This window comes from Aotus nancymaae, unplaced genomic scaffold, assembly GCF_030222135.1.
Source record: "Aotus nancymaae isolate 86718 unplaced genomic scaffold, 86718_ANA_hifiasm-v0.15.2.pri h1tg000008l, whole genome shotgun sequence".
NCBI lineage: Eukaryota > Metazoa > Chordata > Mammalia > Primates > Aotidae > Aotus > Aotus nancymaae.
In genome coordinates this window covers 31,924,627-31,943,378 of record NW_026988419.1, presented here as the reverse complement: position 1 = coordinate 31,943,378, position 18,752 = coordinate 31,924,627, and the positions used below count along the sequence as shown (strand labels likewise).

The 18,752-nt window shown below is 37.9% G+C and overlaps 1 protein-coding gene and 1 non-coding gene across 2 annotated transcripts in view; both read right to left on the bottom strand.

Annotated features, from left to right (window-relative positions):
* C2CD6 (C2 calcium dependent domain containing 6) overlaps positions 1 to 18,752 on the bottom strand; it is a 149,581-nt gene that overhangs the window by 122,858 nt on the left and 7,971 nt on the right. Inside the window, 1 exon segment of the mRNA XM_012446305.2 lies at positions 501 to 587. Within this exon segment, the coding sequence (XP_012301728.2) occupies positions 501 to 587 (87 nt within the window).
* Positions 13,673 to 13,779, bottom strand: LOC135273800 (U6 spliceosomal RNA). The gene has a single exon (XR_010341601.1). It is a non-coding gene; the product is annotated as a U6 spliceosomal RNA (small nuclear RNA).

The window sequence follows — 18,752 nt, the reverse complement described above, 5'->3', positions numbered from 1 at the left end:
AGTAGAGTAACAGATTTTTCTGGTTCTTAGCCTAGATATTGGGTCGTGTGTGTGTGTGTGTGTGAAAGAGAAAGAGGTGCTTGCTTTTGTTTCTAGGAGGCTTTTGGATGGGGGAGGGGCACAGGTCAATTTTCAAACTTTAGCATGATCTAGTAATAAATATAATCACTTTAAAAGTTCAGTAAAATAACTGATTCCCAGGCCCCTCTCTCAGAGATTCTAAGTTAGCAGACCTTAGGTGGAGCCTCAAGTTAATGTTTTATAAAAACCATCCCAGCTAATTCTGATGTAACTAGATTTGGGAATCCCTAATATAGAAAATATTATTTCTGTGAATCAGGATGTTTTCTATAATTTCAGTGATTGTTACAATGTTTTCTAACTCATTAAAGTGAAAAATTCATAAATATGTTATCAGAGAGAACCATTTTCTGCATATACTTTTTGATTATCAAATAATAAATAACTTATACAGGTTTTTGAGGGCTACTCATACATACCACATCACCAAATGGTACCAAATTTGGCGACTCCTGTGTTGTTTCCAGTTCTTCACTATCAGATCCTCGACGAGTTTTTCTCAGCATCTACAATGTAGATAAATTAAGATTTAGGAAGAGAAAGAAGAATATAACTAGGTGAAACATTAATTCAACTCAACTATTGTATGAGTCTCTAGTAAATATCAGATCTCCTCGGTAGTGGGGTATTAATATGATTAAGAAACTCATCCCTATCCTCAATAAGTTGGCAGAGAAATAAAAATGTACACAAATATAAAATAGAGGGAATTATGAAAGATGAAGAAAGTATGCAGTTTTTCAGTTTGTTAAAACGTTGAATATTTAGTAGGGTATCTTGAAAAGCTTATAAGGAGAATTCCAGTTGGCCCCAGTATAGGAGATACCTTGAATCTGAATCTCTACTCAAATATATATGTGTGTATGTGTGTGTGCATGTGCGTGTGTACAATTCATTCATTTATTCAACACACACACACACATATGCACATATATATTTGACTATACATGCACACACACACATACACTATGGGGACAGAGCAAGGAAAGAGAAATCTTAAGAGACTCTGGAAAAGAATAGAGAGGAGTAGGAAGCACAAAGGAAGCATAGACAAAATCATCCTGAGAAAGAGAAAGTTCAACACTGAGCACAAAAATTCTGACCACAGGTCTAGGAGTTGGTAGTTCAAAGCAATGGCCACAAAGAGAAGGACCAGAAGTAGTTTGTCATCATGAGCACTGCTTCTGGGGTGAAGGTGTCAGAGAAGAAGAGGTATCCCTGTAAACATGGCAGGGAAGAGAAAGAAGGATGTAAGGGGAAAATTAAGCATACCAGGAAAACAGAAGAGAACAACAGGTTATGCCCCTCCTCTCCCCTTACCTCCCATCAATTACAACTTCATCCGTTTAAAGAAACTGTACTTCAATACACTGAAAGAAGAGGTTACACATAAACCATGACCAAGAAATGATTACCAATAAGGAAAATCAGACCAACTCCTTTAAAAGCTATTATAAGGAGAAAATGGGGAGAAATCTTCAGATGACAAAAATTCTTCCTCCCAAATAACAACAAAACAGAAGTAAAAAATGTGAGATTTCAAACTGAATTAAGTATCTTCAAACAAGCATTTGGAGATGTTTTTAAGCCTACAATCAACAATTCATTCATTTATTCAACAATTAAAACAGAAGTTGACCGAAGAGAAGAAAGAAAAAATGAAATAAGTGTTGATCAACTCAGGAAAGAATTTTTTTAAAAAGACAAACCATCCCAGAAATAAATACTAAATTACAAAGTGCCCAATGTAGCATCGATTCAAATAAAAGCTTTATAAGGGCCATTGAAGAAGAAAAGAAGTCAGTGAAGAAAATGATAATGAGACAGAGAAAGAAGAATAAAGGGTCAGAGAAAAATGGGTGAATTAGAAGGCAGGAAAATGAAAAATCCTCAAAGAAGAAAAACAAAACAATGAAGGAGAAATTAATGTTTAAAGTTATAATCCAAGAAAAATTTAAGGAATAAGAGAAAAATCAGCATGTGGATAGGACTCACTATGTGTCTAGAAAAACTGGCTCATAATGATTAACTCCAAGATATGTCCTAATAAAATATTAGGCTTTATAATACACCTTTCCTACAGAAAAATGACCAAATTATCTATAAAGATAAAAAATAACACTAGCATCATATTTCTCAAGAGCAACATACAAAACAATGCAACTGTAGAGCTGTATTTTTATAAAGTTTAAGGCAAGAAAAGTCAAGCTAACGATTTTTATCCAACCAAGTCTATTTTTATCCAACAAAGTAACAACATTCAAGAATCAAGGCTATTTTAAAAATACATGAAACAGGCATTCTAATAACACTTTATTCTTGAGCCCTTCCCAAGAAATCTACTAAAAGATGAGCTTCAACCAAACCAAAAGATAGCGGGGAAAACTTCAGCATAAGACTTATGGAGAAGACAGGCACAGTGGCTCATGCCAGTAATCCCAACTCTTTGGGAGGCTGAGGTGGGTATATCATTTGACGTCAGGAGTTCGAGACCAGCTTGGCCAACATGGCAAAACCCCATCTCTTCTAAAAATATAAAAATTAGCTGGGCATGGTGGTGTACACCTATAATCCCAGCTACATGAGAGACTGAGGCAGGAGAATTGCTTGAACCTGAAAAGTGGAGATTGTAGTGAGCCAAGATCACACCACTGCACTCCAGCCTGGGCAATAGAGTGAGACACTGTCTAAAAAAAGATACTTATGGAGAGAAGTTAATATATTTAATTGCAGAGTTAAGACTAAAGTAAGGGAGAAGATACGGGTGTGTGATGGTTAATATTGAGTGTCAACTTGATTGGATTGAAGGATGCAAAGTATTGCTCCTGGGTATGTCCCTGAGGGTGTTGTCAAAGGAGACTGACATTTGAGTTAGTGGACTGGGAGAGACAGACCTACCCTCAATCTGGGTGGATACCGTTTAATCAGCTGCCAGTAGGGATAGGATAAAAGCAGGCAGAAGAACATGGAAAGACTAGACTGGCTAAGTCTCCTGGCCTCCATCTTTCTCCCAGGCTGATGCTTCCTGCCCTTGAACATTGGACTCCAAGTTCCTTAGCTTCTGGACTCTTGGACCTACACCAGTGGTTTGCCAGGGGCTCTTGAGTCTTTGGCCACAGACTGAAGGCTGCACTACTTTTGAGGTTTGGGTACAGACTGGCTTCCTTGCTCCTCTGCTTGCAGATGGCCTATTGTGAGACTTTGCCTTGTGATCGTGTGAGTCAATACTCCTTAATAAACTCCCTTTCACATATACATCTATCCTATTAGTCCTGTCCTTCTTGAGAACCCTGACTAATACAGGGTGGAAAGAGTATGCAAATATTACATTTCTTTTTGATGAAGAAGAAAGAATGCAACTTTTTAAAAATGGAGGAAGGAAGAGAAAAAGGGAAAACTATTTAATAGAATAGATTATAGCTTGATATGTATAGTAACAGGTAAAGGATTCCAATTAAAATTGGCAAACTCAAGACTAAAAGATTAAGTAAGAAAAATGAGAACTAGAAAAGGTAGTAATACAAAAGGCACAAGAAAAGGTATAAATACAAAGATGGCCACTGGAACAAAAATACAAACTTTGCTAAATACCAAAATAAGCAGCAAAAAAGATAAACAAGCCATGAAAAAGACACAGTTTAAGTATAACAGAATACATTGAGACGAAACATATTAGTCACATCAATAAATATAAACATAACACACCTATTACAGGAAAAATATGCTAAAATCATCTCAATAAAGCAAAACCCAAACCTATGCTTGATACATAGGGTGACTAACTATCCCACTTTGCCCAAGATGGAGGGATTTCCTGGGACTCTGGACTTTCAAAACAGTCCCAGACAAACCAGGTTGGTTGATCACTCTATTAAATACAAGACAAGAAATAAGACAGTGATTCAGAAAGGCTAACATAAGGGGACAGGTAAATATATACTAAGTAAAGAGAAAACAGTTGAAAAGCAGACAACTGGACTCTGATGTTAGAGTAGAATTCAGGTCAAAGGCCACTGAATGAGACAAATGAGAACACTTTTTAATGCTAAGAGACATATTCTGCAATAAAGATGTAAGAGCTATAACTTTACCCTTAGGATATACCTCCAGCAAATGAAAATATAAATCACAAAATTTTTCATTGGAGTATTATTTGCAATTGCAAAATATTGCAAACCTCCTTCTGAAAGGCCCAAAATAGAAGACTTGTTGAAAAAAACTATAGTATATCCTTACAATAGAGTATATGCAACCATAAAAATAAAAGAATGAGGAAGATTACTATGAAATAATAGTGATTTATAGGATATATTGATAAGTGGAAAAGCAAAGAGCAATATAATAAAGAATACATGTATCTGAAAAATGTAGGAAGAATAGACCAGAAACTGGTTACCAAAAGAGATGGAGTCGGCGGGTTGGGGGGCGCGGTGTGGAGAAGAGGATGAAAGATGGAGTGACAGTTCCTTGACTGTATCTTTTATACAGTATTAACTTTTGAAAGTATACTAATATTCTATATACAAAAAAAAATTAAATCAGCAAGGGTGGGGAAAACTCTGAAACTGAATATAAATAGGAATAAATTAGCCCAAGTGGATTTCATGTGAATAACAACACTGAAACCACATTGAAGGAAAAAAATAAAAGAATGCAAAACTTCTGAATTCTTCTTAGTAAATTTGATTCTTATAGTATATGGATATAGAAATTCTGAAACTATCTTATGTATATTGTAGGACTGAGCAATGTATGAATGTACTGATGTTACTGGGAGCCAGGGTTTGTACTTTGGAAAAGGGAAATACAAACACTAAAAAGAGGAAGACAGGCTGGGCACAGTGGCTCATGCCTGTAATTCCTGCACTTTAGGAGGCCAAGGCGAGAGGATTGCTCGAGCCCAGGAGATTGAGACCAGCATGGGCAACATAGCAAGACCCCATCTCTACAAAATAATTTTTAAAAAAAAATTAGCCAGGAGGGGTGGCTCATTCCTGTAGTCCCAGCTACTCAGGAGGCAGAGGTGGGAGCATTGCTTGTACCCAGGAGGTTGAGGCTCAGTGAGCTGTGATCATGCCACATACAACTGCACTGCAGCTTGGTGACAGAAGGAGATCCTGTCTTTTGAAAAAAAAAAAAAAAAAAAAAAGAGTAAGGCAAGAAAGAGCCCTGTAGAATTGATTGGACTGAAGTCATGAGTCCACACAAGTCTCTCTGCTGAAAAGTCCTGGAAGCAATAACACCTCAGTAGAAATAAGCACACTTAGCACCCATATCTTAGGTTTCTAAATACCATTATCCATTAAAAGAAATTTAATAAATTCAAGGCTGGAAAAGGGAATGTATAGATGAGCAGAGAATGCCTTTTGTGACCAGAAAGAAAGGATGTGTCCAAGATAATGTCCAAAAGCCATAGAAGCCATCAAAAATGTGATCTGCTGGCAAATTCTGGGACACTGCAAATATCAAAATAACTAAGGAAAACAATGTATTATAACCTACTGAACCCGCAAATATATACTAATAATGGGCAAAAAAAAAGAATAAAGAACTCTTCCTTTTAATAGATTGCCAACTGGGAAGAGTGAAAGGAGTGGGAAGTTGAAAAAGTACCATTTTGCACCATCGTAGTAAGATGTTTTGAGAAAAATCACCAATACAACCAATCTAGGGGGATGAGTTTTACGGGGATAAAAGTATTTATACTGTCTTGAATCTCCCTACAGACTGCTTATTAGATGTCAGGGGACAATAGTAGCTTATACATCTTTGATGGCTAATCAAAATTAACATCATGCACCTGGTGCAGTGGCTCAAGCCTGTAATTCCAGCACTTTGGGAGGCCAAGGCAGGAGGATCACTTGAGTCCAGGAGTTTGAGATCAGCCTAGGCAACATAGTGAAACCTCACCTCCACACAAAATTTTTAGAACTTAGCCAGACATAGTGGCATGTGCCTGTAATTCCAGCTACTCAGGAGGCTGAGGCAGGAAGGTCACTTGAGCCCAGGAGATCAAGGCTGCAGTGAGCTATGGTGGTGCCACTGTACTTTAACTTGGGTGACAGAATGAGACCCTGCCTCAAATAAATAAATAAATAAATAAATATCATCATCAATATAACCCCACATGAAAAGTCTTTAGGGTAAATGGCAAAGTTCTATTTCTTGGTCAAGTGGTGATTACAAAAGAATTTTCCTTATATTTCAATGAAAAAAATTTACTTTGTATGATTTTCTGTATGTGTTTTATTTTATCATATAAAGTTAAAATAGTAATAATAAATGTTAACATGAGAAAAATCAGAGAAATGTGAATACTAGATTGGGTAATATTAATGAATTATTCCTGAATTAGGATAGTTATGGTAATATTATGGTTTTTTTTAGAAAAATAATAATTATAATTTAGAGATATACATTAAAAGATTTATGCATGAAATAATATAATATCTGAGTTTGCTTGAAAATAATCTGAGATGGGACGGGGATAGAAGTGGGTAGGGACACAGGTAAAACAAGATTAATCATAAATTGATAATTGTTGAATTAATAAGTGGGTATTTGTATTCATTGAACCATTCTGTTTGTATACATTTTAAACTCTTCCATAATAAAACCCTAGAATAGGTCAGATATACACATCTCATCACAAAATTAAATGGCTGAATGAAAATAAACATCAAAGTCCTTCATGATCCATCATCTGCTTACCCCTAACTCCGTATCCTGACATTCCTCTTCCCACGTGTCCTTTTTTCAGCCACCCTGAATCAAGAAGTTTGCTAAATGCTGTTTTTATGCCTTTTCGCCTTCTAAGATTAAATGGTCAGGTTCCCTGGGAAGCAGACTTTGAGATGATGATTTGAATGCAGGAAGTTCATTAGGGAGAGCTCTAGGGATCACTTTTTACAGAGGAGTAAAGAAGCAGAACCCTATGTTGTTGAGGGTCTATGCAGGCTGTAAAAGGTTCATTAATAATGAATTTATGAAAGGAATTTTATGTGTAATCAAATGGGCTACAATCAGAAGAAAATTATTTGTCTTTTAAAAGATTGATCTTTCTTTAATTTTAAAAATACGTGGATACAAAACTAAAAATTTGTTTCCCTGAAGTTATGTTTTCCTTGAAGTATTGATCTGCTCTTAGTAAAATTGCAAGAAGTTTTGATTTAGTTTTGAAATCTGTTTCTTCAACAGCCATCTTTTAAATTGTAGACATTTTTTATTTCTGCCACATTTCTTCCTGTGATCTGTTTATTCCATAATTTCAGGTTGGAAATGCTGTCTTCTTCATTTGGAATGGTAATTTCATTTTTTGAAGTAAAGTTTTACTTTTGAAGCTTCTCAGATTAATATCTCAGAAGTTTGACTTTTGCCATATTTTGCACATAATTTGCAGGTTGTACATCATTGCCTTCAGCTCCTTCTCCTTTCCAGAAGTTAAATCTTTTTACTTGGCAGGGTAATAACTCTCACTTTGAACTCTCTCATCAGCTTTTGTAACCCTTTTCTGTGGTTCTAACGCTGATGTCTTAACTGTCACTAAAAGTTCTGTCCTTAAGTTCTAGAAAAACAATGTTTTCCTCCAGTATAACTTGATTCTGTAGTCTTGACTTATCTTGATGTGTCTGAATTGTTCTATGTAATGAGGACACTTCCCATGCTGTTACTAAAGCCATGTTTTCTACAGCTCAAGGTACTAGTTTTCTTGTTTATATTCCTCTTTAATGTGGTATATACTCATAACCTTGGACACACATTCTTTCTGTTTCTGATTGATTCCAAGGACTTTTCCATCTTGTTTGACTTACAGATTATCTAAATGGGCTTTTCCTAAGAAAAAGCAATCACCTGCAGAAGTTTTGTTTTTTTTAACCTTTTTAATTAGCCTAAATAAAACACCAAAAATGTTATATTTATCAAGATATTTTCCTGTGCTGTCTTTTTAGATTTTACTGATTATTTAGAAAAACTGAGATTTGAAAGGGTTAAGGCTATTACAGTCAAGTAGCTTTCTTTAAGTTTTCTGATTATGACTCTGATTAAATAAATGACTATTATTTCACAAAAAAAAAAGAAGAAGAAGAAGAAGCAGAACCCAGCAGAGGGAGAAGTTGAAGAGCAATGCAATCTCAAGAAAGACCTCAGCCAATCCTACAGGAAGCTCTGGAGCTCAGATAGCCCTTCAAAGCTGCCACAAATTGAAGAGTCTGGTTCTTTGAATATAGCCTGTCTTACAGAAAAGAGTGTGATCTCGAGGAACATAGCTCTCTTTAAACAAGGACAAGTCCTGGAGAAAGACTTATCTGAGAGTTATCAGCTGCCAGCACTCCCAATATTTAGGAGAATAAGTACTTCAGTTCAGAAAGACAGGGTCACAGGAGATCTGGGTGGTACCCTCTGCCATCCACTACATAGCACCCCTTCAGTCACTTGTATCCATTTGTTTCATATAATAAATTCTGGGAGCAACTCCTCCAGGACTTTTTTTCCCTGGGAAAACTTAAAAGAGAAAGGTTAATAGAATGAACTATTAACCTTCTGTTAATAGTTAATAGAATGAACTATTATCCTCCTTTGTTGTACAGGTCACTTGGTCTAATGTGATTTTATGAAGGATCCTGTGTAAATAGAACAAATGCTCTTATCCTCTGCTGCTGCACCTGGCTTCATAGCCATTACTAATGTTCTTTAGCCCCTTCCTCCTCCACCCATGCTACATTCCCCTCACACTCTGCTAGCAGTTCTGCTAATCTAATGGTTTACCTGGTGAAGAGACATAGACTCTCATCCTTAAGGAGTCTGAGCTCCTGGTTACCTTGGTCAAGCATGATTCCTACACTTGTCCATTTACTACCAAAAGTGGGCAAGGGACTGGGCACAGCGGCTCACGCCTGTAATCCCAGCATTTTGGGAGGCCAAGGCGGGTGGAACACATGAGGTCAGAAGCTCAAGACCAGCCTGGCCAACATGGTGAAAATACAAAGTACAAAAATTAGCCGACCATGGTGGCATGCACCTGTTGTCCCAGCTACTCAGGAGGCTGAGGCAGGAGAATCATTTGAACCAGGAAAGTGGAGGTTGCAGTGAGTCAAGATCACGCCACTACACTCCAGCCTGGGCAACAGAGTGAGGCTTCATCTCAAAAAAAAAAAAAAAAAAAAAGTGGGCAAGGGAATTCCAAGAGATTCCCAGTGGATCACCTGAGAGCTCTCTCCTCCCGATAATCAGAATGATGACTCCTGTCTTTGTCTGCTTGTTTCCTGGCATGAGATGCCCAAAGTGACCTATAAGAAGCTATCACCTGAAGCTTTATTTTTTTTTTCCAAGACTTTTGCTGAGTTCCTGGACAAGAGCATTTTCCTCCTGTAAACCAGGACTTTGAAGCTAGAAGCTAATCAGAACTAAGAGTTGCAGGAACCAGAAACACAAATTCCCCAAAAGTGGGTTCCTGAGAATGATGATAAGCAGGACCGCATCTACATTTTTTTTTTTTTTGAGATGGAGTCTGGCTCTGTCGCCCAAGCTGGAGTGTAGAGGCGCCGTCTCAGCTCACTGCAACCTCTGCCCTCCCCCACCTCCTGCCTCCAGGGTTCAAGCAATTCTTGTGCCTCAGCCTCCCGAGTAGCTGGGAATACAGGCACCCACCACCAGGCCCAGTTAACTTTTTCTTTTTCTTTTTGGGGGGTGTGTGCCTTTTCAACATTAATTGCCTGGAAAAGTGGAACACAGAAATTACCTAGTCTTTATATTTCATGAGTGATTATAAAAATTTCGGAGGGCAATTTTTTTTTATTGTACTTTAAGTTCTGGGGTACATGTGCAGATCTTGCAGGATTGTTTCATATATACACACATGCCATGGTGGTTTGCTGTCTCCATCCCCTTGTCAACTACATCAAGCATTTCTCCCAATGTTACCCCTCCTCAACATCCCCATGCTCCACTGTCTCTCCCCTAGCCTCCCACCCCACAACAGACCCCAGTGTGTGATGTTACTTCCCCTGTGCCCATGTGTTCTCATTGTTCAACATACGCCTATGAGTGAGAACATGTGGTATTTGATTTTCTGTTCTTGTGTCAGTTTGCTGAGAATGATGGTTGCCAGATTCATCCATGTCCCTACAAAGGACATTAACTCATTGTTTTTTATGGCTGCATAGTATTCCATGGTGTATATGTGCCACATTTTCTTTGTCCAGTCTATCATTGATGGGCATTTGGGTTGGTTCCAGGTCTTTGCTATTGTAAACAGTGCCACAATGAAGATACATGTGCATGTGTCTTTATAATAGAATGATTTATAATCATTTGGGTATATACCCAGTAGTGGGATTGCTGGGTCAAATGGAATTTCTATTTCTAGATCCCTGAGGAATCACCACACTGTCTTCCACAATGGTTGAACTAATTTCCATTCCCACCAACAGTGTAAAAGTGTTCCTGTTTCTCCACATCCTCTCCAGCATCTGTTGTCTCCAGATTTTTTAATGATCACCATTCTAACTGGTGTGAGATGGTATCTCAATGTGATTTTGACTTGCATTTCTCTAGTGACCAGTGATGATGAGCATTTTCCCATGTTTATTGGCCTCATAAATGTCTTCTTTTGAAAAGTGTCTGTTCATGCCTTTTGCCCACTTTTGAATGGGTTTGTTTGTTTTTTCTTGTAAATCTGATTTAGTTCTTTGTAGATTCTGGATATTAGCCCTTTGTCAGACAGGTAGATTGCAAAATTTTTTTCACATTCTGTTGGCTGCCGGTTCGCTCTGATGATTGTTTCTTTTGCTGTGCAGAAACTCTTCAGTTTAATTAGATACTACTTGTCTATTTTGGCTTCTGTTGCCATTACTTTTAGTGTTTTAGTCATGAAGTCCTTGCCTATGCCTATGTCCTGAACGGTTTTGCCTAGTTTTTCTTCTAGGGTTTTTATGGTATTAGGTCTTATGTTTAAATCTTTAATCCATCTGGAGTTAATTTTAGTGTAAGTTGTCAGGAAGGGTTTCAGTTTCTGCTTTCTGCACATGGCTAGCCAGTTTTCCCAACACCATTTATTAAACAGGGAATCCTTTCCCCATTGCTTGTTTTTGTCAGATTGTCAAAGATCACATGGTTGTAGATGTGTGGTGTTACTTCCGAGGCCTCTGTTCTGTTCCATTGGTCTATATTTCTGTTTTGATACCAGTAGCATGCTCTTTTGATTACTGTAATCTTGTAGTATAGTTTGAAGTCAGGTAGCATGATACTTCCGGCTTTCTTTTTTTGTTTGTTTTTGTTTTTGCTTTTTCATAGGATTGTCTTGGCTATGTGGGCTCTCTTTTGGTTCCATATAAACTTTAAGGTGTTTTTTTCCAGTTTCACAAAGAAGGTCAATGGTAGCTTGATGGGGATAGCGTTGAATCTATAAATTACTTTAGGCACTATGGACATTTTCACCATATTGATTCTTCCTAACCATGAGCATGGAATGTTTCTCCATCTGTTTGTGTCCTCTCTTATTTCCTTGAGCAGTGGTTTGTAGTTCTCCTTGAAGAGGTCCTTTACGTTCCTTGTTAGTTGTATTCCTAGGTATTTTATTCTCTTTGTAGCAATTGTGAATGGCAGTTCATTCTTGATTTGGCTCTCTTTAAGTCTGTTATTGGTGTATAGGAATGCTTGTGATTTTTGCACATTGATTTTGTATCCTTAGACTTTGCTGAAGTTGCTTATCAGCTTAAGGAGATTTTGGGCTGAGATGATGGGGTCTTCTAAATATACAATCATGTCATCTGCAAATAGAGATAATTTGACTTCCTCTTTTCCTAACTGAATACCTTTATTTCTTTTTTGTGCCTGATTGCTCTGGCTAGAACTTCCAATACTTTATTGAATAGGAGTGGTGAGAGAGGACATCCTTGTCTAGTGCCAGATTTCAAAAGGAATGCTTCCAGGTTTTGTCCATTCAGTATGATATTGGCTGTGGGTTTGTTGTAAATAACTTTTATTATTTTGAGATACATTCCATTGATACCTAGTTTATTAAGAGTTTTTAGCATAAAGGGCTGTTGAATTTTTTCGAAGGCCTCCTCTGCATCTATTGAGATGATCGTGTGGTTTTTGTCTTTGGTTCTGTTTATGTGATGGATTACGTTTCTAGGTTTTCATATGTGGACCAGCCTTGAATCCCCAGGATGAAGCCTACTTGATCATGATGGATAAGCTTTTTAATGTGCTGTTGCAATTGGTTTGCCAGTATTATTGAAGATTTTTGCACCGATGTTCATCATGGATATTGCCCTGAAGTTTTCTTTTTTAGTTGTGTCTCTGCCAGGTTTTGGTATCAGGATGATGTTGGTCTCATAAAATTAGTTAGGGAGGATTCCCTTTTTTTGTATTGTTTGGAATAGTTTCAGAAGGAATGGTACCAGCTCCTCTTTGTACGTCAGGTAGATTTTGGCTGTAAACCCATCTGGACCTGGGCTTTTTTTGGTTGGTAGGCTACTAATTGCTGCCTCAACTTCCGACCCTGTATTGGTCTATTCAGGGATTAAACTTCTTCCTGATTTAGTCTTGGGAGGGTGTAAATGTCCTGGGTTTTATCCATTTTTTCCAGGTTTACTGATTTATATGCATCGAGTTGTTTGTAGTAATCTCTGATGGTAGTTTGCATTTCTGTGGAATCAGTGGTGATATCTCCTTTATCATCTTATATTGCATCTATTCAATTCTTCTCTCTTTTCTTTTTTATTAATCTGGATAGTGGTCTATTTTGTTGATCTTTTCAAAAAAACAGCTCCTGGATTTATTGATTTTTTAAAGGATTTTTTTATGTCTCTATCTCCTTCAGTTCTCCTCTGATCTTAGTTATTTCCTGTCTTCTGCTAGCTTTTGAATTTTTTTGATCTTGCTCCTCTAGCTCTTTCAATTTTGATGATAGGGTGTCGATTTTAGATCTTTCCTTGCTTCTCATGTGGGTATTTATTGCTATAAATTTTCCTCTAGACACTGCTTTAAATGTGTCCCAGAGACTCTGGTATGTTATGTCTTCGTTCTCATTGGTTTTGAAGAACATCTTTACTTCTGCCTTCATTTCATTGTTTATCCAGTCATCATTCAGGAGCAAGTTGTTCAGTTTCCATGTAGTTGTGTTGTTTTGGGTGAGTTTTCTTAATCTTGAGTTCTAATTTGATTGTACTGTGGTCTGAGAGACTGTTAGGGTTTCCGTTCTTTTGCATTTGCTGAGGAGTGATTTACTTCCAATTATGTGGTCAGTTTTAGAGTAAGCATGATGTGGTGCTGAGAAGAATGTGTATTCTGTGGATTTGGGGTGGAGAGTTCTGTAGATGTCTATTAGGTCCACTTGGTCCAGATCTGCGTTCAAGTCCTGGATATCCTTGTTAATTTTCTGTCTCATTGATCTAATATTGACAGTGGAGTGTTAAAGTTTCCCACTAATATTGTGTGGGAGTCTATGTCTCCTTGTAGGTTGTTAAGAACTTGCTTTATGTGTCTGGGTGCTCCTGTATTGGGTGCATATATATTTAGGATAGTTAGCTCTTCTTGTTGCATTGATCCTTTTACCATTATGTAATGCCTTTCTTTGTCTCTTTTGAAAAATATGGAACACTTCACAAATTTGCATGTCATCGTTGTGCAGGGGCCTTGCTAATCTTCTCTGTATCGTTCCAATTTTAATATATGTGCTGCCAAGGTGAGCACTCATTTTTTTTTTTAAGTAGAGACAGGGTTTTGCCATATTGGCCAGGCTGGTTTCGAACTCCTGACCTCAAGTGATCCACCTGCCTCAGCCTCCCAAAGTGCTGGGATTACAGGCATGAACCACCGTGCCCAGCCAGGATCATTCCTACTTCTAGCCCTTAATTCTTAGAACCATGTATTATACCTACTGGAAACATGTCATCATATAAAGGCCATTGATTCATGGTATATACTGTAGCCTAGAGGATCACATCCCATCCATGTGAGGTATCACTTCCAAGCTGCCACTTCAGCTGTGCTTTCAACAGGTCATTCATTGATCCATTGCTCTATCATACTAGCAGCTTTGAGTGCTGCTGTAAGTAAGAGATCCAGTGCATGGTCACAAGACCACTGCCACACCTCCTCTGTTGTACAGGTCACTTGGTCTAATGTGATTTTATGAAGGATCCTGTGTAAATGGAACAAACCCTCTTAAACTTTAAGATAGTAGTGCTGGTTACAGTCTGCAAGCAGGAAACAGATATTTATACCCAGAATGTGTATTGATTCCAATGAAGATAAATTAGTTTTACTTCATTGTAGGCAACTTGTCACCAACTGGCTTATTGGTCTCCTCAAGAGAAAATGTCAGAGTGGAAGCTGCTGGCAGGCTGGGCATGCAGCAGCATCAAGAGCTAGTTCAGCATTGGTGAGTGCTCACTGTTTTAGGTATATCCACATGCATCTTCCCCAGATCTCCTTGTTCCCAATCTCTCAATATTTTTCCTTCCAAGCCGTGACTAGCTGGCCACTGCCTGTGAGTCTGCCTATTCTAACATCAGACCGCTTCTCTTCTCACACAAAATGATTACTAGTTGTACCATCTGAAATTCTGTCCCTTTGGGTGGATTTCTCCTTACTGCTATCTTCCTAATGCTGAGTAGGACTGTAGTGAAGCTACAATCCATTTTCAGCTGGCATCCACATACCAAACTGAGCCATCCATGAACCAAGGTCAGTCTTTCTCCTCCTCTATCAGTTAAATACCTCATGTGAGCATAGGTATGAGCTGAGACAGAGGTACTGGTGCAACAGTGATGGATGACACGGAGTTGGGTTTAACAAACCAACTCATGATGAGAAGTTCTGGCTTCATGGTCACTTGATGTCCCATGGTCAGGTCCTTTATCTCCACTAAGGCCTGGTCACAGGCAGTGTTTTTAAAGGTGATTTTCTGCTACAGATGGTATGGCCTTGCTCCAGAAGCCTAGGGATTTACATTGTAAATATCTTATTTGCAATAAACTCCAGATCGTATTGTTTCCCACCACAGATACCTTTAATATCATAGTCTGATGGATTGCCTGTCCCAAGCAACAGGGCCATCTGGACAGTAGCCTAGACCCACTGCAATGCCCTTTCTGTTCTGGGCCCTATTCAAATTTGGCAGCCTTTTAAATTGCCTTTTTCTAGTGTATCATTTTGATTCCCTTCTGATTTCTTTTTGTGTATATTTTTTACTTTCTTAGTGATTACCATGAAGATTACAATTAACATCCTAAATTTGTACTACTCTAGTTTGAGTTCATACCAACTAAGCTTCAACAGAATAAATTTTTAAAACTCTACAGCTATATAGCTGCATCTTCCCCTTTTTTTGTTGTTGTTTTTGTTGTTTTTTTTTTCTTTTAGAGAGTCTCGCTCTGTCACCCAGGCTGGAGTGCTACGGTGCAATCTCGACTCTGCAATCTCTACCTCCTGGGTTCAAGAGATTCTCCTGCCCCAGCCTCCTGAGAGCTGGGGTTACTGGTGTGCACTACCACACCCAGCTAATTATTCGTATTTTTAGTAGAGATTGGGTTTCACCATGTTGGCCAGGCTGGTCTTGAACTCCTGGCCTCAAGTGATCCACCTGCCTCGGCCTCCCAAAGTGTTGGGATTGCAGGCATGAGCCACTGCACCTGGCCCTCCTCTTTTGTTGCAATCAGAAATTACATCTTTTAAAAATTGTATGCCATTAACATACATTTATAATTACTGTTTTATGTATTTGTCTTTTAAATCACATAGAAAATAAGGGAGTTACAAACCCAAAATATAATGATACTGGCTTTCATATTTACCTTTGATGTTAACTTTATTGGAGTTTTTTATTTCTTTGTATGGCTTCAAGTTATTGTCTAGTGTCCTTTTATTTCAACTTGAAGGACTCCCTTTAGCGTTTCTTGTAGGGCATGTCCACTAATGGTAAATTCCCTCAGTTTTTTTGTTTTGTCTTTTTTAAAAAATCAGAGATATCTTAATTTCTCCTTCATTTTTGAAGCATAGTATTTCTGGTTATAGAACTCCTGGTTAACAGCACTTCTTTTAGCTTTTTAAGAATGTCATCCCTATCTTCTGGAATCCATGAGTTTTTTTAATGAGAAATATGCTTTTAATCTTTTTGAGGATAACTTGTAGATGACAAATTGCTTCTCTCTTGCTGCTTTCAAGATTGTTTCTTTATCCTGGGCTTTTGACAACTGATTATAATGTGTCTCAGTACAGAGCTCTCTGCATTTATCCTTCTTGGAGTTTGTTGAGATTCTTCAATGTGTAGATTCCTATCTTTTATCAAATTTGGGAAGTTTTCAGCCATTGCTTCAAACATTATTTTGTTCTTTCTCTCTCTTCTCCCCTTCTGGTATTCACATTAAGCATATATCACTATGCTTAATGGCGTTCCACAGGTCTCTTAGGCTCTGTTCATATTTCCTCTTTCTTTTTCCTTTATGCTTCCCAGATTGGATCATTTCAAATGTCCTATCTATCTTCAAGGCACGGATTCTTTCTTCTGCCTGCTTAAACCTATTAACTCTTAGTGGGTTTTTTATTTTAGCTATTGTACTTCCAGAATTTTAGTTTTTATCATTTCCATTTACTTATTGATATCCTCTATTTGTTTTTACTCCATTCTCCTGGTTTCCTTTAGCTCTTTGAGTATATTAAATATAGTTGATTTAAAGGCTTTGTCTAAAAATTCTAATGTCTGTGCACTTCCTCAGAGACAGTTTTTGTTCACTTTTTTTCTGTGAAGAGGCCATACTTTCTTATTTCATTGCATGCTTTGTTTTTTGTTGGAAATTAGACATTTTAAATACTATAAGTTGGTAACCCTGGAAATTAGATTCTTCCTCCTCTCAGGATAGTTTTGTTTGCTTGCTCGCTTGTGGTGAACTGCAGCTGTTTAGTGACTTCTAAACTATTTATGTAAAGTCCATATTCTTTTTCATGTGTGGTCTCTAAAGTCTCTGTTCCTTTAACAGATGTTTCCTTCACCTCCAGGAGACACACACGAGAGAGAGAGAGAGAGAGAGAGAGAGAGAGAGAGAGAGAGAGAAAGTGAGAGAGAGAAAAAAAGAAATAAAAAAGAAAAACTCTCTCAGTTCCATCTTTGAAAATTAGCTGTCTGTGTTAGGACATTCCTCCAATGTTTAGCCAGGTAATTTACATCTCTGTAAATCTCTGATCATTTTCATTTATCATTCATTTCCTCCTTGTACTAAGCTTATAGAGCAGCCAAAGATGAAAGCTTAGAGTCTTCTCAAGTCTCTCCCAAGTGTACATCCTGTCTTGAACATGCATGTGGTTTTCTTAATTCCCCTATATACACAGGCACTTTTAAATGTCCTAATTTCTCAGAGAAACTCTCTCCCTAGAGTGTCTTGGTACTCTATTGTATCTCAATTCTAATCTTTTGCCCCAGATGGCCATGGGTTGGCTGGTTGTCTTACAAAATTTTAAAATAACGCCTGCTACTTTTCCTTCTTGAATAAGCTCCAAGTTAGGTGAAACAAAGGCCAGTAACTTATGTCAGTCTTTAAGGTAGGCACCAGACAGGTTAGAACAGACAAACACTCTTCTTTGAGAATAAGGTCTGCTCTGCTCCCTCCAGAAGCAAGGACTGGGGTCCCACACTGGGAATATGGACTGGCACTTTCAAGACTGCTGCTAAGTCAAGGAAGAGGTTGGGATGAGTGCAAGGAAAACATCACAGATGCTTTCCTACTGATTTTAAGTTATGTTTTTCTTGCTTCAGCATTCGCTTGGTTGTAGTAAATATTTGCCTATTTTCCAGAGCTCTGGAAGGAGAACTTGGAGCTATCTGCTCTATCATTTTGCTAACATCTCTCCATCTGGCAGCCTTTGGTGTCACACAGTATATGGGTAAGGGAAGTATGTGTCTCTTTCCTCTAAAACTTGAAGAGGCCTACCATAGTTGTGCTTCCTTCTTGACTGTGGGATGTGCAAAATGCAATAATTTGTCATTTACTTTGTATGGGATGCCCTAGCATGTCCTAGGCCACTGGACTATCAAAAATTTTATTGATATGTCAAAGTCTTAAATCTCCATAGGGTTTATCTGCCATTCTCTGGAGTGGCCTTTATTGTACTTTCCACTCCCTGCTCATCTAGTCCAATGAACATAAATAAACTGGACCAATATGATGTTCTGCAGACCTCCAGATGGTCCAAGTCCCTACAGACCATATTATAAGAGAGAGCAGGATAATTAATGGAGCCCACGTCATAGCCATAAATGTATACTGCTAGCCATTCCAACTAAATGTGAACTGTTTCTGGTCCCCCTTTCTTAAAACAATAGATTCAATGGCCATGTAAAAAGTACCTGAGTTCATGCTGATATAGTTTAGCTAAGATATCGCATTTGGCAAAGAAGCTTCAACTGTGGTTACTACTTGATTGAATTTATAGTTGTCCACTGTCATCCTCCAGGATCCATCAGACTTTTGTAAAGGCCAGATAGATGTATTAAATGGGGGATGGAATGAAAGTTATCACCCTTGCATACTTTAGGTCTTTAGAAGTGAAATTATCTCTGCTATTCCTTCTTGGATGTGACATTGTTTTTGAATTACTATTTGGCCAAGGTAGAAGAGTAGGGAAATTTCAGAGACTTCTATTTTGCCCTTCACAGTATGATAGCTCTT